We start from the raw sequence: 16432 nt of genomic DNA on the forward strand, positions 1-16432 counted from the left end.
TTTTGAAACTTTTAGCCTTCCATGTTGAAGGAAAACGGAAGGTTTTTAAAAACTAGTATTGGGGTTATGAACTGAATTCTTGGTTAAATATAAGACTGTACAAAGAAAGGAAGCAATATTAAGTTTTTGCCTAATGTCTCCCAAGTCATTTATATTAATGGGCCAAAGTAAAACAACAGATGAATAATCTTTAATCATTTATACAATGTTTGGGTCAAAATGGATTGCTAGTCTGAGTGTTCCAAGCACTGTAAACAAGATTCAATCCATAAATTCACTGGGTCTAGACATAAAAACTGGATAGTCCCACATATGTGGGAATCCTTTTCACTTCAGAAAACCTCATCATTTTCCATCCTATACAATTATGCTGCCTTTAGATACCTTGGCTATATATAACTTGAATACTAACCCCTGGTTCATTTTAACCTTAAATAAAAGTTTATGCTAAAGGATGTTCAATTTTTTTTTTTATCGAGAGCTATAACGTTTCAATGTAATATATCAAATGTAGACAAGCAGTATTCTGTTTAAGTGTATAGGTAGAAAGAGAATTCTGTAGCGACATACAATTTTAAAATATTAAACTAAAAAATGAGAATGTACATTTCAAAATAGTTATTATATTTCAGGATAAATTTTAATTCCATTCAACTAACACATTTTGAAAGACAGGAATGAGTGGAGAGACAAAATGGTGTAGCAATAAAGAAATGTAAACAGTATACTATAACGATATGAATGATGCAAATGACAAATAAATGAATAAATAAAATAATATAAATATATAAACAAAGTAAAAAATCACACAAACTGGAAGCTGCTAAGGGAGATGAATATTTAAAATAATAAAAAGGCAGCATCCTAAAAGTGTCACAGGGAAGAAGCATTCTGTGCAGTGTTTAGGAACCCAGCCTTTAGAAGCAGAACAGGACTATAATCTTAGCTTTGCTGCCTCCCAGCCATGTGATCTTGGGCACAACAAATTTAGTTTCCCCCTCTTTAAAACAGGTATAATATTTACCTCAACAACAAGTGGTGTGGATTAAATGATAATATAACCAGCACAATGCCCAGAACACAGTAAGAGATAAACTGAATATTATTTTGATTTCAAACAAAAAAGTAATCTAAAACTAATCAGCATAGGGTGTTCAGCAGTAGAAGTGACTGCCACCAGGGAGAAGAGTGGCCCAGACGTCCAGGTGGGGTTTTTCTGATAGGATGCAGTGCCAGTGCACAGAGAAGAACTGACTGCAGATCCAGAAGGCAGAAAGCATAAGCCACCTTCGGGAATCGTACAAAGGCATACGCGGCTGGTTTTCTACCTCTCACTCATGGGGAATACTAGGTTGCTTGAAAGTTATAGTGGAGCCATAGTCCAGAGGGCTGAGAAAGCCAAGCTAGCTATTTAGACAGAAGTCTCGGTCGTGGGGTACAGAATCCTGGGCAGGTGTGCAAAATGTAAATATTTGTAGGAAGTATTCAGGACTTTTTTGTATTTTTAAACCCAAATAGAAATTACATTTTACTAATATTTAATAAATAGACTGACATCAGTATTCTTTTACTTCTTATGTCAGTGGGTCAGATGTTCTACGAAGAATCCTGGGAGAAAACTGGGAATTACACTGTAAAAATTTATAGCAAGGGCAGTCACTTTATTGCTCACCTTTATATTGAAGGTTTGGTTGGTTTGGTGGTTTGACTATAATCTTAGCTTTGCTGCTGTCCAGCCATGTGATCTTGGGCACAACAAATTTAGTTTCCCCCTCTTTAAAACAGATATAACCAACCAAACCAACGTTCCTATAATAGGTAAGTGGTAGACAAAATATTATTCTTGCCATAAAATCATGTGTCAAAGTTAACAGTAAGAATGCAAGACATACACAAACACATTAATAAAGAAAACTGACACAAGACTGGCCAAAAAAGTTTGACATTACCAGGAAAACCATTTGATATCTGTCTTACATATGTTATTGCTAATAACAAACCTTGACTAAACACATAATGTGCTTAGGCTATTTATAGCAAGTCATCCTAAGACACTATCACAAACTTCTAGAATTTTTGGCAAATAAATATTCCAGTATTTCACACATTTTCAATGAATTGAAATAAATACTTAAAATCTCCTTTGGAGCTGTCTTATTTAATAGTAAATGACAAAAAAGTCACATAACATTTGGGGAAACTTGATTTTTCTGCCATGGAAACAATACGGTGACAAATCAAACTGCATTTCTTTGTCAGCCAATATTGTTGGAAAGAAAGAAAGAACTGTGGAAGATTTGGGGGGAGAACAAAGTAAGTAGCAAAAGGTTTGGTAATAATAAAATCAAAGTGCAGATATTTCTAACATGCTCAGTTTATAATATTCACTAGTTCTGTTTCAATAATAAAATACTTAAAGGATTACTACTGCGAGCCACCAAATGGCTCAATATTCAGTGAGTTGTTTAAAAAGGTATATATATATTTTTAAATGAAAAAACTGTATATTAAATTCTGAGGAGTGGCTCTTTTAATTGGAATTATTTTTTTAAAAAGATAAAGTTACATAGATAGCAGTGCATGTGAAATTCATTTACTGCATCTGTTACAAGTAAGCCAGTAATGCACAGAGTACCTCAGGATTTTACAGATGTGGTACACATTGTATACTAATGATACCTTTATATTTTGAAGAATATCTTTAATATTTTGTACTGAGATAGAGAATAACTATGAATTTATTTTAACCATAGAGGTTTGCTGATTATCTTATGGGAAATTAAAAAGTTGTAGACTGCGAAGATTTAATTCTTTTTTAACGAAAGTAGAAGAACCCAAAGTTGTTGAATATTTTGGTGATGACACATGATTATTAGTAACATACTGCTTATTATATATTTAGAAAGAAAGTAAACTCTGGTTATCAGCCATATGCTACCTAGCAAGTATTCGGAAAAAAAATAAACACAAGCTGTCTCTTCAAGAGAATTATGATGTGGACACAATCCTTTGAAGATGGATAATTGGAAATCATCATGTAATTATGCTACATAAAATGAAATATCATTTTAAGAAGTTGTCATGTCTGCCTTTTCAGACAAACTTTAAACAGAATACTTCAATCTTTTTATAAACATTGCAGATGAAGAACTGCAGTGGGTTTTAAAGTCATTTGTTAAAAAAACATATTTTACAACACATTTTGTGATAGTTAGCAAGAGGAAATGATTGGTATCACGTTAGATTAACATTTATTTCCACAATTTCCACAAGTTAAAAAAAACAGTTTTCAATTCCAAACTTAGAAAACAGGTAGCAAGATTTGGCAAGTACAACCTTTGATACACTTCTCTCATTTCTTGTATATCCTGTGGATTATCTTTTTTGTTATGGAGCGTCATTAAAACTAAAAGTCAAAATATCAAAATAAACTTAAGCTGAATTTCAAAGAAACTATCATAAAATTTTAGAACAAGATTTTCAAACACTGAAGCACAGTCAATCAAAGCTCTCTCTAAAATGCTATTATTAATCATATTTTACTGTGATCAAGTGTATATACTTAAATAAATACAAAATGGTGATTTTAGCTTATTTCACTGACTTACACAATTCTGTGAATGTTTATATTGCAAATAATGTTAGTAATAGTGCATAGATTTAATTTAGAAATAAATATATATACACATATTGAAGTTGTTAAAAGAAAAAGTAGTGGTAAAAGGAAATGATAAAAAAGTGACACATTTGTAAAATAATATAAAATGTAGTATATTAACAAAACATTTGGATACTTCTTGTTTAGATTATATTTAACAAACAATAGAGAATCATTAGAAATATCTGAGTGATAGAGTTAAATTATCTGAACTCTGGAAAATAATTATCTGATAACTATATACTGGAGAAGGGAAAAAGAGAAGGCTTAGTGACTAGTAATTAGATTACCCAAATCGTTGGTAAAAGGTCACAAAGGCCGTTAGGATACTGTCCTTAGGAATAGGAGCTAAGAGACAGAAAAGAAGTGTGATGCGGAGAGCCTAGGCAGGTAAGAAGAAACCTCAGATTCCCCAGGTTAGTGACTGGGAGGCTAGAGACATGATGAAAGATGGTGTCATCAGAAACAGATAGTCAGAAGCAGAAACTGCTTCTATAGAGGGCTGGATATGATTTGAACACACTGAGTTCCAGTTTACAGTGAGTTTCTGAAGTGGAATGATCTACTCAGTATTTGAAGATGTAGGTCTAACACTCAAGAGGGGCAGAAGGTGCACAAGGAGATTTAGGAAGTGTTCATGTGGCTACCCTAAGAGGAAAGAAGACAGAGTTCAAAGAAGAACCGATCAGAAAAGAGAAAGTAATAGAGATAATCAAAGTGGAACTCATAAGGGGTGATCAGAAAGACAAGAAAAGAACAAAAAGGGAAGAGTCATGAAGCTTCACAAAGAGAGAAATGGTAAAAAGCATCAAGTTCTGCAAGGTGGTCAACTGAGAGAAGCAGCAGGTGGTGGTGGCGGGGTAGCTAGATCCAGCCATTAGAATGGAGAATACACAGGCATCTGCTTTCTCTGACTTAGATAAACTCATATAACAAAGGAAGACCAGGATTTATTTAATGAGTGATGTCTTATATACCAGAGACAGTCTAGTAACCGTGTGTTAAAACTGTAAACAAAATAACAACTGAACCAGGGTTGGGATGGACTAAAAGTTCTAATTAGAATTCTAATATTAAATTTTTAATACCAATGAATCATTTCATTTTCCCACAAGTCATTGCTGCCATCTGTGAATTAAAATTACTCAGCCTGATATAAGATCTCTTGAAGCTCTAAAAAGAGTTCAGAGTTCCTCTAGAAATGGTATTATTGCCTGTGCAAATATAGGTTAAGATGAGGTACCCTTAAAAGTTTCCACTGAAGAAAAAGAAAAAGAAAATATATAAAGAATAATATATATTCCAGATGATGCTTGGATTATAAATAACCCTCTAATATTAAACACACTGAATAAAACGGAACAAAATATATTATACTGATTTCACACTAAATACTAAAATAAACTTTAAAAAAATGTTTCTCCTGAATTTTAGCCAAACTCCTTTTTTAAAATCGCAATTATTTAATCATTTTATGGTTGACCACACCTTAAAAGGCTTTCAAGTGAGAAGAAACTTGAGTCTTGCTTAACCAAGTGGCTAAGTAAACAGAAATTCCAAGACAAACATTGTTTTATGTTAAAGGAGGATACTGATTTTATGTTCACAGTGGAAGGAAAAAAGCAATCATTTAAAATTATAAGAGGGCTTCCCTGGTGGTGCAGTGGGTAGGACTCCACGGTCTCAATGCAGGGGGCCCGGTTTCGATCCCTGGTCAGGGAACAGATCCCACAGGCATGCTGCAACTAAGAGTTCACATAACACAACTAAGGAGCCCACCTGCCGCAACTGAGGAGCCTGCCTGCCACAACTAACACTCAGCACAACCAAATAAATAAATATTAAAAAAATAAATTAAATTAAAAGAAACCCTTCTTTATCACTTCATAGATTTTTATAAATTATTTGATAGGCATAAAAGCTAATAAATGTTATATCTATGCTTTATTTAAATTAGATTAAGCTGTCAGAAAGCTAAAGTTCATCATTTTAGCAAACAACTGTTACATTTTTCTGAAAATGCTATTAATTGAAGGCTTTCACTTACAAAATTACCATTAAGCACTCAGTGTACTTAGGTGGACATTAGTAAATTATAGGTGTAAATCTGCAAAGTTAGGAAAAAAACATAACTTACTGTTTTTTCCTTCCTAGGTTCCATCTGATCAGGCTTTGCCGAGCATGCTGCCTGTGGCTGTTCTTTTATTTTTTGAGTCATCCCTTCATCTTTCGTAGACAAACTCTGAGGTGCGCCAGATGGTAAATCTTCCATCTTGGTCAGTGGTTGTTTCTTTTCTTGCACTGCCTCTGGAGCCACTCTGCCTTCAGGTTTTTCTTCAGCAATCTGTACTTGAGTTTTAAGTAAGTCATATTTCTGTTCCTCCTCTAGAGCTGATGTTTTTGCTCCTGGGGGTAACTTTTTGTCTTCAAGAGCTGGCCTTTTGTCTTTAAGGGTTGGCTTTTCTTCTTCAAGAGGAGGCTTTTTTTCTTCTAGGAGTGGCTTTTTGTCTTCAGGGGTTGGCTTCTTTTCTTGAGGGGCTGAAGTTTTATCTTTCTCTAGTTTACTCTCTTCCTGGATTTGATCTGTGGTTCCCTTAGGGGGAATTTTTTCAACTGAAGGTGTTTCTTTCACTTCTTCTGGAATGATTTTTTCACCTTCGGTTTTTTCTTCTTGTTCCCTCTTTTTCACTTTTACTTGGGCAGGCATTGCTATTTTCTGAGATGGTTGTTCTGTAGGGACAGGCATAGGAGAGGCTTTTGGTCCTGTCTGTGTAGGTGGCATTTTGCCCATGTCTCCAAGCTGTCCTGATATTGCTCTCTGTGTTTGGCAATTTAAACAAAGCCATTCCTGAATCTGCAGATAAAATAGAAATTAAAAGATTAACTATATTATATACATCTGTTTTGGTGCATTTACCAAGGTTAGCACTTGACAATTTCTAGCTGCTTTTCTGTATATGGAGAAGGTGGGTCATTGTTTTCTGGATCAATGAAACGGTGACTTTTAAAGAAGACTGCAAAAAGACTATTTGAAATTTAAAAACAGGAGTCCTTAAAGATCAGCAATTAACTCACCTCATCATAAAAAAAAGAAAAAAATGCATCAAAGATAGACCCAGGGGAATATCAATTTTTGGTTAAAAAAAATCTGAATTTGTTCCAAATACAACTATTTTTAAGCCTCGTGCCTTCAAAATTATGTTTCCATTCAAAAACTATTAAATTTCATAATAATTTTAACAGCCAATTAATCATAAGTTTTTTTTAGGACTTAGCCTATAATATCCTGTCTCTTGACTTGGATCAAATGTAGTTGTATCTACCAGAGCAGAACTTTTACAAAGAACATGTAGAGTTTTCAAGAATCACTTGTGCATAATTCTCCATCTAATTTAAAATCAAAAAATAATATTCTTAATAATAGTCACATTTCTCATGCAATTGTGTCAAGAAGCATTCACAAGTTAAAATTGTTTGATATTCTTTTTCCCCAGAGTTTTCTCAATTGCTAATTAAAACACTTCCTTATACCTCTAAGTGTAATCTATGGGCCACCTGCACCAAATCACCTGCGGTTGTCCCTAGACATGCAAATTCTAGGAACTACACCAAAACAAGTTTATCAGAATCCTGGGATAGGAGACGGAGGATCTGCCTTTTAAATAACCTGTTGGTTAATTTTTTTGCAAACTAAAGACTGAGAACAACCCTCTCATAATACATATAGATGATCACATGGGAAAGAGATTGTTAGACCAATAATATTGCAGAATTCCCCCCTTATTGTTGTATGTTGTGCTTTTTCTTACAGCATACCTATTAAAATGTAAGAAATAAAGACTATACATGTAGCTTCTAATTGTTACCATTTAATGAGTACCTATTCTCTAAAGCGCATGGTTGGAGAGTCATGCAAATAATATCGTGTCCATATGTTGTATTGTCTTCTGAGAAGTTCAATTTCAAACTGCTTTTCATATTGGATCATTCTTTCCAGTAGCACAACTTTAATTATTTAGAGACAAAAATCATTTATTGTTCTAGAATATTATTGGACATCTAACATTCATTTCTTACTTCAGCTTTCCATTTCTTTAAAGACATAAAAAATGTTGCTTAATACTAATGACTGTTTTGCAATCTGTAAGCTGTTATAATTCTTACTTGGTGATCTAAAAGAGTAAAGACCCAAGTCAGTTATTTAATTTCAGTAAAATGTTGTCTATAAAACATTAGTACGTATTACAGGTTCATTTGCTTTTTGTGTTATGATCATCCAATACCAATTCTGTTCTTGATTTCATGTCTAAGCAGCAAAAAAGTGAATTGTGCCTTCTCTGTATAGTAACTTTATACAAAGCCTTGGGAAAGAAATTGATTTGATACCTATGTCAAATTCTAAAAGCTCCAGCCCTTGTGTTGAATAGTCCCTAGAGGGGGTACTTCCATAATACCTACAGAAAAGCAATCTTAACCTGTCCTGTAGTTTTAAAAAAAAAGTTACTTGGTGGGGCCACATCTTAGGATATTTTCATTCAGAGACTGGCATTTTAAAAAACAAAACCAGACACAAATAGCTGTGTCATTATGCTGTTTTGTCACATGGATTCTAAAAACCAAATGCAGGTGTGTGCTATGCATTCCTGTCAGGGCAGGTCTGAATGTAAATAAGTTAGGAAGTTTTTAATATACCAGAAATAAAGGTTTCATCCCACTGGAAATTCTTGTCAATTATAAAAGTGTGATTACTTTATCTGAGTTTTAGGGACAAATTATACTTACAAAGTTGTCGTCTCTTGCTACTTATAGCATATGATGCCACAATGGTACACAGGTCTTGTTAAAAGGAAAATGTGTTGAGACAATAAATGTAGTGATTATTTCAAGGTAGTATACTCATTATTTTCATACATTTGAAAATTTAGGTAAGAGGATAAAGAGTATACTCTATTTAATCTACTATGTCACATAAAACACTCCATTTTCCTGATTTAAAATAATGTTTGATAAACCTACAAGCAGTGATAACCCACCCACTACTAAAAGGCAAACAGAAGGCAACAGCGTCAGTCTAAGAGAAAAAGGACCTTACGCTGAGAGCCTCATTGGCTAGTTCAAATTCGTGTTTTGCTTAAATTCGCATCCTGATTCAGTTAAACGTAGTATCTTTTTTTTTTGACCACACCCTGAAGCTTGTGGGATCTTAGTTCCCCAATGAGAGATGGAACCCAGGCCCCTGTCAGTGAAAGCGTGGAGTCCTAACCACTGGATCGCCAGAGAATTCCCTAAACCTATTACCTTTAATCCTGTAATTATTTTTAACATGATGTTGCTACACTTGGTCTCTTGGTTACATGACTGACTTGCGTTTTGAAGAAGATTATAAGGCCAAGCTTAATTTTTTTTTGACTTTACACTTTGTCACCAAAATTAATTTGGAAACTGATGTTACTATCATGTCAAATAATTATAACAGCATTCACTTATGCATCTATTCTGTATATCCCTAGTCTATTTATAGCTATGGATTACATATACTCTTGGGAAATTATACATGCAAGGCTTATTTGATCAGGAACTCACACTCAAGTAGAAGAAAGAAGACATGGGTTAAAAATAAGTATAATATGCAGGGAAAAAATTAAGGAAGATGGAAAGGATACTATGGATTTAAAAGGGTTAACTGATGAATCCATTTAGAACATAAGGAATTTGATAACTTATAAAGCACACAAGAGTATTTTTTCACCAATTAGAAATGCTGAATTGGTGGTCTCATATGTGTGTCTCTTTCTGCAGCCCTAGAACCAAAATTAGACCACCAACAAATTCAGCAAGTAGAGGAAATTATAAAATCAAAAAGGACTGAAAGGGAAAAAACACTATAGTAGCATCAAAATTTTGTATTTCTTTAAACATATAAAATTAAATTTTGTTTATTAAGAGAAAAGACAGGAAAAGGCAGAGGCTAGGGTAAAATCAAAAGTAGGAATGAGAAAAGTAAAATTGATCCAATTTTGACGAAGTGGAGAAAGTAAAAATGAATTTTCAAGAAAGTTCATTCAGGACAATATAGGCCATCACCATTATCACATCATTATTAATTATAGACACAATTACTAGAAAAATTTTCTTCACAAAAGACAATTTGGGAAATACTCTATAACCACATAAGATGATGTAAAAATCTGTCGTTCACATTTTTTTTTTTGCCTTTTTTATCAAAAATAATCCCAAAGATTTTTGTATCACTGTTCAGGAGCCTAACTTAAGAAGTATTATATTTCTGGGTCCAAAGAAATGTATCTCCACTCTTAGTTCCTCAATAGCCGCAATACTATTAGACACAACATTATTAAATAGTCATAATGTTTCTAGTTCAGCAGCAATCTGGAGAATTAAGCAAGATTTCTTAAATTATATTAAAATTCAATGCATAATATATCACTGCCATATATGACTTTTACTAGCTGAAAACTCTACAATAGTTACAGTTGTGACACATGACTATTCATGTTTTGCCTTAAGGTTAAATATCAAGTGAGTTACAGTTTTATCTTTGAAGCATTTCCTTATAAAGACAGTGAGACAATCATAAAATGAATATATATTATATATAATGTATTATATATTACATATATAAACTGAAGGTATTTCTATTATATTACTGAGTTTATTACATAGAAAAATAGAAAATAGAGATCTTATGGAGGTTTTTTTTAAAAACATACTAGTCATTATTATGGGTGCCCTCAGGCCATTTTCATTTGTTTTTCTGTGTTTTTAAAATATATTTTATTTTCAGTATACTGTAAGTATCTCCTAATGGTATAAACATATTAAAAGTTTACATTTCATCTGTATTATTATTAAATGTTTTAAATAAATTCAGAAGAGTCTATACTATGAGACCAATCACATATTTTAGTACTTTAATGTTAATATCCAGGATATCAAAATTCATCTCCAAGTAGGAACAATTCTGATAAATAAAGTATATAAAAATAACTCCATGTTGATCATAACATATTAGAATATATCTAGTTGCCAGCTAGTACACGTTAATAAAATGCATTTATTTTAACATCAAATCACCAGGGCTTCAAAACAACACTCCAAAAATCCATTAATCTTAAGAGAAGAGTAGGAAATGAAGGCAGTAAAACCCCCAAAAAACGGATGCTGCTGTGCTACTCAGCATTTTTCGATCAATAAGTAATTTTCTTTATATAACATTTCAGCTGTAACTATAGCAACAATACCATTAAAGAAAATCTCAGAACTTCAGGCCCATCTATTTTTTCTAAAAATCTTTTCTGAAGCATGATAATAAGACCTGCAGCAGGTTGAAAATCTGCCATTAGACTTTAAATGGTAGAGAAGTGATGGTCCCAACACCTACATGAGCATTCATATTTGTGTCTGAGAAATCTTAATAGTATCTTAACATGAATTTTCATTAAAAGACCAACTGGACTGATTTGGAAGCTCATATAATTTCCATCAATAGAAGTATTTAAGTAGAGACTGGGTGGCCCCTACTTAAAATTCTGTAAAGGAAAACCAAGCAATCAAGGGGATTGGTTCTATAATACCATTGAGTTTCCTGCCTACCATGAAGCTTTTGAGTCAACAATAAATATTTTACACACATTTTTGTCTGTTTATTTGCTTATCATTCAGAATGTTATTTTTTTTAAGCTAAGAAATAATTACACTAATAATCTGCTTAGGCATCACTGTTTTACTTACTGACAGATTCAAAAACTGGGAAGCAATGTTATCTGCAACTTGTCACTTGTATCTATGCCCCCTATAGTCTTGGCATTAGGGTTGTTCTATTTCTCTAAGGCCCACACACTCTTCAACTTGACATTCTGAAAATCAGATTTTTTGCTTGTTAAATTCCTAAATTTATTTCCTTTTGTAATTTGTAAAAGGGAAAAGGATTGAGTTCACAGTTGATGCACTTTTTTTTTCAGATTACACAACTGTTCAGACTACACAATCAGGATATTAAAAATCTGTGATTATTTATGAGACTACATTTTACAAGTGTATGCAGTAATGTGTTTGTGATACTTCTATTACTGTGTCCCTCCTAAAACTGAATGGGATTATTTTTGTTCCTTTTATAATCATTGAAACAAGAATAACTCATATCCAATATATATAATTGACTGAGGCTCTTCCTTATTTACTTCATATGTAGACTTAAGAATTCTATTAGAATATATTAGAACATTAACGTTGATATGAAAACTAAGAAAAAACCAAGTAGGCAATTTAAACATCAATTTCCAGTGGAGTTAGTGAATGTGAAGGGTAACATATCAATAATGAAACCTAACAGAATATTCGTACTTTTAGGAACCTGCAATGGGGTTATCGTTCTTAGGTCTAAACTGATCATTGGTCATGTCCTTATTCATCTCTTCTTTTACGTTTATTTCTGTAAGACTCCCAAACCCTTATCTATCACATGAAGTCTGTTTCACTCATTTGATATAAATTTCTATATAACCCGTTTCTGCATAATGTAAAACTACATAAACATTTCCATAAATAGCAAGATGCCAACTAAATATACATGCCATCATGTATATTACACCAGGGATTAATATTACTGCATACTGTTGATTGACATTTTTCTATGTCCATTTTTCTTTGAAGAAAATCAGGATCATTTTTTAGTCACTTTCTCATCACAACTAATAAGTATTTTCCTAAACTAAGAAAGTAAACTCTGGGGCTTCCCTGGTGATGCAGTGGTTAAGAATCCGCCTGCCAATGCAGGGGCCACGAGTTCGAGCCCTGGTCTGGGAAGATCCCACATGCCGTGGAGCAACTAAGCCCGTGCGCCACAACTACTGAGTCTGCGCTCTAGAGCCCGTGAGCCACAACTACTGAGCCCGTGTTCCACAACTACTGAAGCCCGCGCGCCTGGAGCTCCTGCTTCACAACAAGAGAAGCCACCGCAGTGAGAGGCCCTCGCACCGAACCACAACAAAGAGTAGCTCCCACTCGCTGCAACTAGAGAAAGCCCGCGTGCAGCAATGAAGACCCAACTCAGCCAAAAATAAATAAATAAATAAAATAAATAAATTTATTAAAAAAAAGAAAGTAAACTCTGATGTTTTAAATACCATTACATAAATAATATATAAATACACACAAGCATTCATTAAAATACCTCTGAATAATTACATTAACACAATTTTGACAGAACTTGTTGAGGAAAATCAGGGGCTTAGTTTTCTTTTGGAAATATAGATACATGAAAATGAATATTTATATTTATGTAAATATGTATATTTATTTGCATGGATGAGAACTAAATAGGGTTCATTTCCCTACAATGTCTTCTTTCCTTCCTTCCTTTCTACCTTCTTTCCTCCCACCCTCTCTCCCTTCCTTCCTCTCGCTCTCTTTCTATCTGGATAGAGGGCAGCAGGAACAGAGAACAGCTCACTAAAACTGTTTTGACTAAGTAATCTACCTGACTTGGGTTCAATCAGAAGCACTACGATAACTGATTGCCTACTAGTGTGTATAAAGGACAACTCCAAGGACACAGATGATTTCTCACTGGTAACCAATGATGCACTAAACTTAAGGGTAATCATAAGTACTTATTATGTTGACTTTAGCTAACTCGGCTCTAAGCAAAAATTGAAGTCTCAAAGGTAAGACATCTGTGGATTCATGACATTTCTATTTGTGATTAATTGTTCTAGTGTACTACACTTTGGGCTGATATTTATATAAGTTTAACATAAAAAATAAGCAACAGTTTAAAAATGTATCATTTATGTTATATGAATATCAACTTCAAGTTTTTATATAATCAGTTCTCATCCCTCTGCTTTTATAGAGTTGTATTTTATTATTTCCCATTACGAGAGGTATATATTTTGCATGTGTGAATAATTACATCAAAGAAAAAATATCTTTCTAGTCTTAGTCACTAGTCAGCACTTCAGGCAATGTGTGACTGAATTTTAAAATAAGATTTATTTTGAAGATTTTAATACACTTCATCACAGAAGATGTTAAAATTACAAACTTATATGCATTTGGAAGACAGATTATTTAAAGCACATTACAGCTGAATAAAATTTACTGAACATTTTACAGGATAAATAAAAACCAATCCCAATTTCAAATTTAAGCATCATTGTGAATATAATATTCAAAGACAGAATAATCTCACAGACTAGGGAGCCTGAAATATATTGGAAAGGGGCTTGCACAACTGGATGACAGAGAATGAATGCAAGGTGACTGGGGAGACTGGCTGGGTGTTCAGCCCTCCTACAATGCAGTAGAACATGGTGCAGTACTGGAGGTTCTTTGTACAGGGAAGAATCAATGTGTTGATTCGGCAAGGTGTAAACTTGTCTAAGCTGAACTATGTTTCCTAGGATTCCCTTCCCTAAACGTTTCCCTTTATAGTTTAGCACTAGAGACCTTTTGTGTGAGATGTGGAGGGCAGAAGTGAAGTAGCAGCCACTTTACTCTTTGGATGCTCAGAAAGTTTGGGTACAATCACCAGGTGCTGTTGAAGTTCATCCATGCTGTTACTTATCGTTTGGCTTGGGGCAGCAGGCAGGCATGCAGCTGTTCTACTTTCCTCTGAATTCTCCTTCAGCCTCTTCATCAGCTTTTAGGCTGGAGGCAGTGAAAACAGACAGGTGTTCTGGTGTGTCCCCATGGGTTCCAGCTTGTCCTTGCTCTCAACTACTCTAAGTTCATCATCCTTCCCTCTACCTGCTCTTTGGACTGCAAGCTCCAGTGGCCTTTCAGCACGTTCCCTGCTCCAACAAATGTGTAAGGACAAATTCCTAAAATAAATCCCTGTTATATACATTCTATACTTGCTAATGGTTTTGCTTTTCTAATTACAGTCGACGTGATACAGTCATGCTGAGTCTGTCGTTATTCAAGATATGATGACTTTTTATCATTAAGGTTGGTGTGCGTTCAAAGTAATTCTGATAGACTATTTCTGATTTTAAGTTGCACGGCAAAGAAAGTACACTTCACTGGAATTCAACAGAAATAGTGACTGTCTTTTGAGTGTCAGTGTAACATGCATAAATGAGTCATTTGAAAGGTTTTAGTTTTTAAAACTGTTATGGTAAAATATTAAAAACAGTCATCAAAAATAATTTGTGACATACACATACAACGAAAAAATTTTAAAGGGTTGAACACCCATGTACCCACTATCCACTTAAGAAACAGAACACTGTCGATAACATTAGAGACAACCAGGTGCCCTCTGCAATACCATCCTAGTCTATACTCACCACCAATAACTGCTATATTAACTGCTGTATTGTTAGACCTCTGTTTTTTGTTGTGGTCTTAACATTATACATATACTTTTAATATACTTTGCTTCTGGACATTTAAAAACTATATATAAATAGTTTTGTGCTATCCTTTCTTTTTTTCTTTTTATTCTTTTCAGTGAACACTATCTTGGTACAAAAATCATCTATGAAGTAAGTGTGGAGCATAAAGAATAACTTTAGGGCTTCCCTGGTGGCACAGTGGTTGAGAGTCCGCCTGCCGATGCAGGGGACACGGGTTCGTGCCCCGGTCCGGGAAGATCCCACATGCCGCGGAGTGGCTGGGCCCGTGAGCCATGGCCGCTGAGCCTGTGCGTCCGGAGCCTGTGCTCTGCAAAGGGAGAGGCCACAGCAGTGAGAGGCCCACGTACCGCAAAAAAAAAAAAAAAAAAAAAAAAAAAGGATCAGGAAGAGTCAATAGACTGAACATTCTTCAAGCAAACCTCCATGATGTTTATTTTGACCAAGCTTTAGAAAAATGTGACCTGAGGCTAATTCAGTATTATACTGTGTCAAGCCCCTGCAGTGTAGTTATTTCACATAGCCCACTTGTTGAGGAGCCATGTGTTTTAATTTTAGCCAGACTGGGGTTCTAAATGATATACTGGTATCATCTTGTGAATGCTACTTGCTGAACAAGGGCATATGTTCAACAGGCAGTGCTGTGTATCTCTTTGGACTTGCTTTCTGTAGTATCTACTATCACAGATTCATAAAACATCTTAACTAAATATTTGATCAAAATTGTCAATGTATGTGGAAATAAACCAACATGAATCCAAAGCTACACTTATTACTAAGTACTAAAAATATTATAAACCAAATAGGGAAAAAAAAGTCCTTCATTTTAAGAATGGATAACAGAAGAAAGTTGATGGCTTTTTACTTATTAAAAATATCTTGTAATATGCCCAGTACAGTTACTTAAAAAATCATTCTGCATTTTAAGCATGTGCCTAAAAATTAGAGATAATAATACTGTTGTCTATCTATTCTCAAGTATACTTTTTACATTTTTGTATGTGTGAATAAAGTCTATTAAGGTTAGAAAAGAGTATTCATTTTATGTACATTTGCAAGAGAAATGGTATCAAATACTTAGTGAATGTCTTCTTATTTTTCATATACTTTTTTATATCACGCCTACTAATACATTATAATTCAGGGCAAGTCATTTTGATGAGATTACATTTTTCTTATAATTACTTAATAAAGTCACAAATTAGGTTGCAACTATATTTAAGAAGGATGAAGGAGGAAAAAAAACCATAAGAACTCTACAATTGAGAGGATCACTGGAATCAGAAAAATAGATTATAGGTTGTTTTTCCTTTTAAATCTGTCATCAAATTTCATCATAACTTACAAAGATTATCGTTTGCACTCTCTACAAATGGCCTTACTCATATACGATTTG

At 33.9% G+C, this 16432-nt stretch overlaps 1 protein-coding gene across 1 annotated transcript in view; it reads right to left on the minus strand.

Moving 5' to 3' along the window:
• The window catches only part of PCLO (piccolo presynaptic cytomatrix protein), a 387719-nt gene that overhangs the window by 198471 nt on the left and 172816 nt on the right, over positions 1-16432 (minus strand). Inside the window, exon 4 of the mRNA XM_082632322.1 lies at positions 5796-6512. Within this exon, the coding sequence (XP_082488448.1) occupies positions 5796-6512 (717 nt within the window). The remainder of the gene's footprint in view (positions 1-5795; positions 6513-16432) is intronic.

Source organism: Mesoplodon mirus, assembly GCF_964341445.2.
Source record: "Mesoplodon mirus genome assembly, chromosome: 9".
NCBI lineage: Eukaryota > Metazoa > Chordata > Mammalia > Artiodactyla > Ziphiidae > Mesoplodon > Mesoplodon mirus.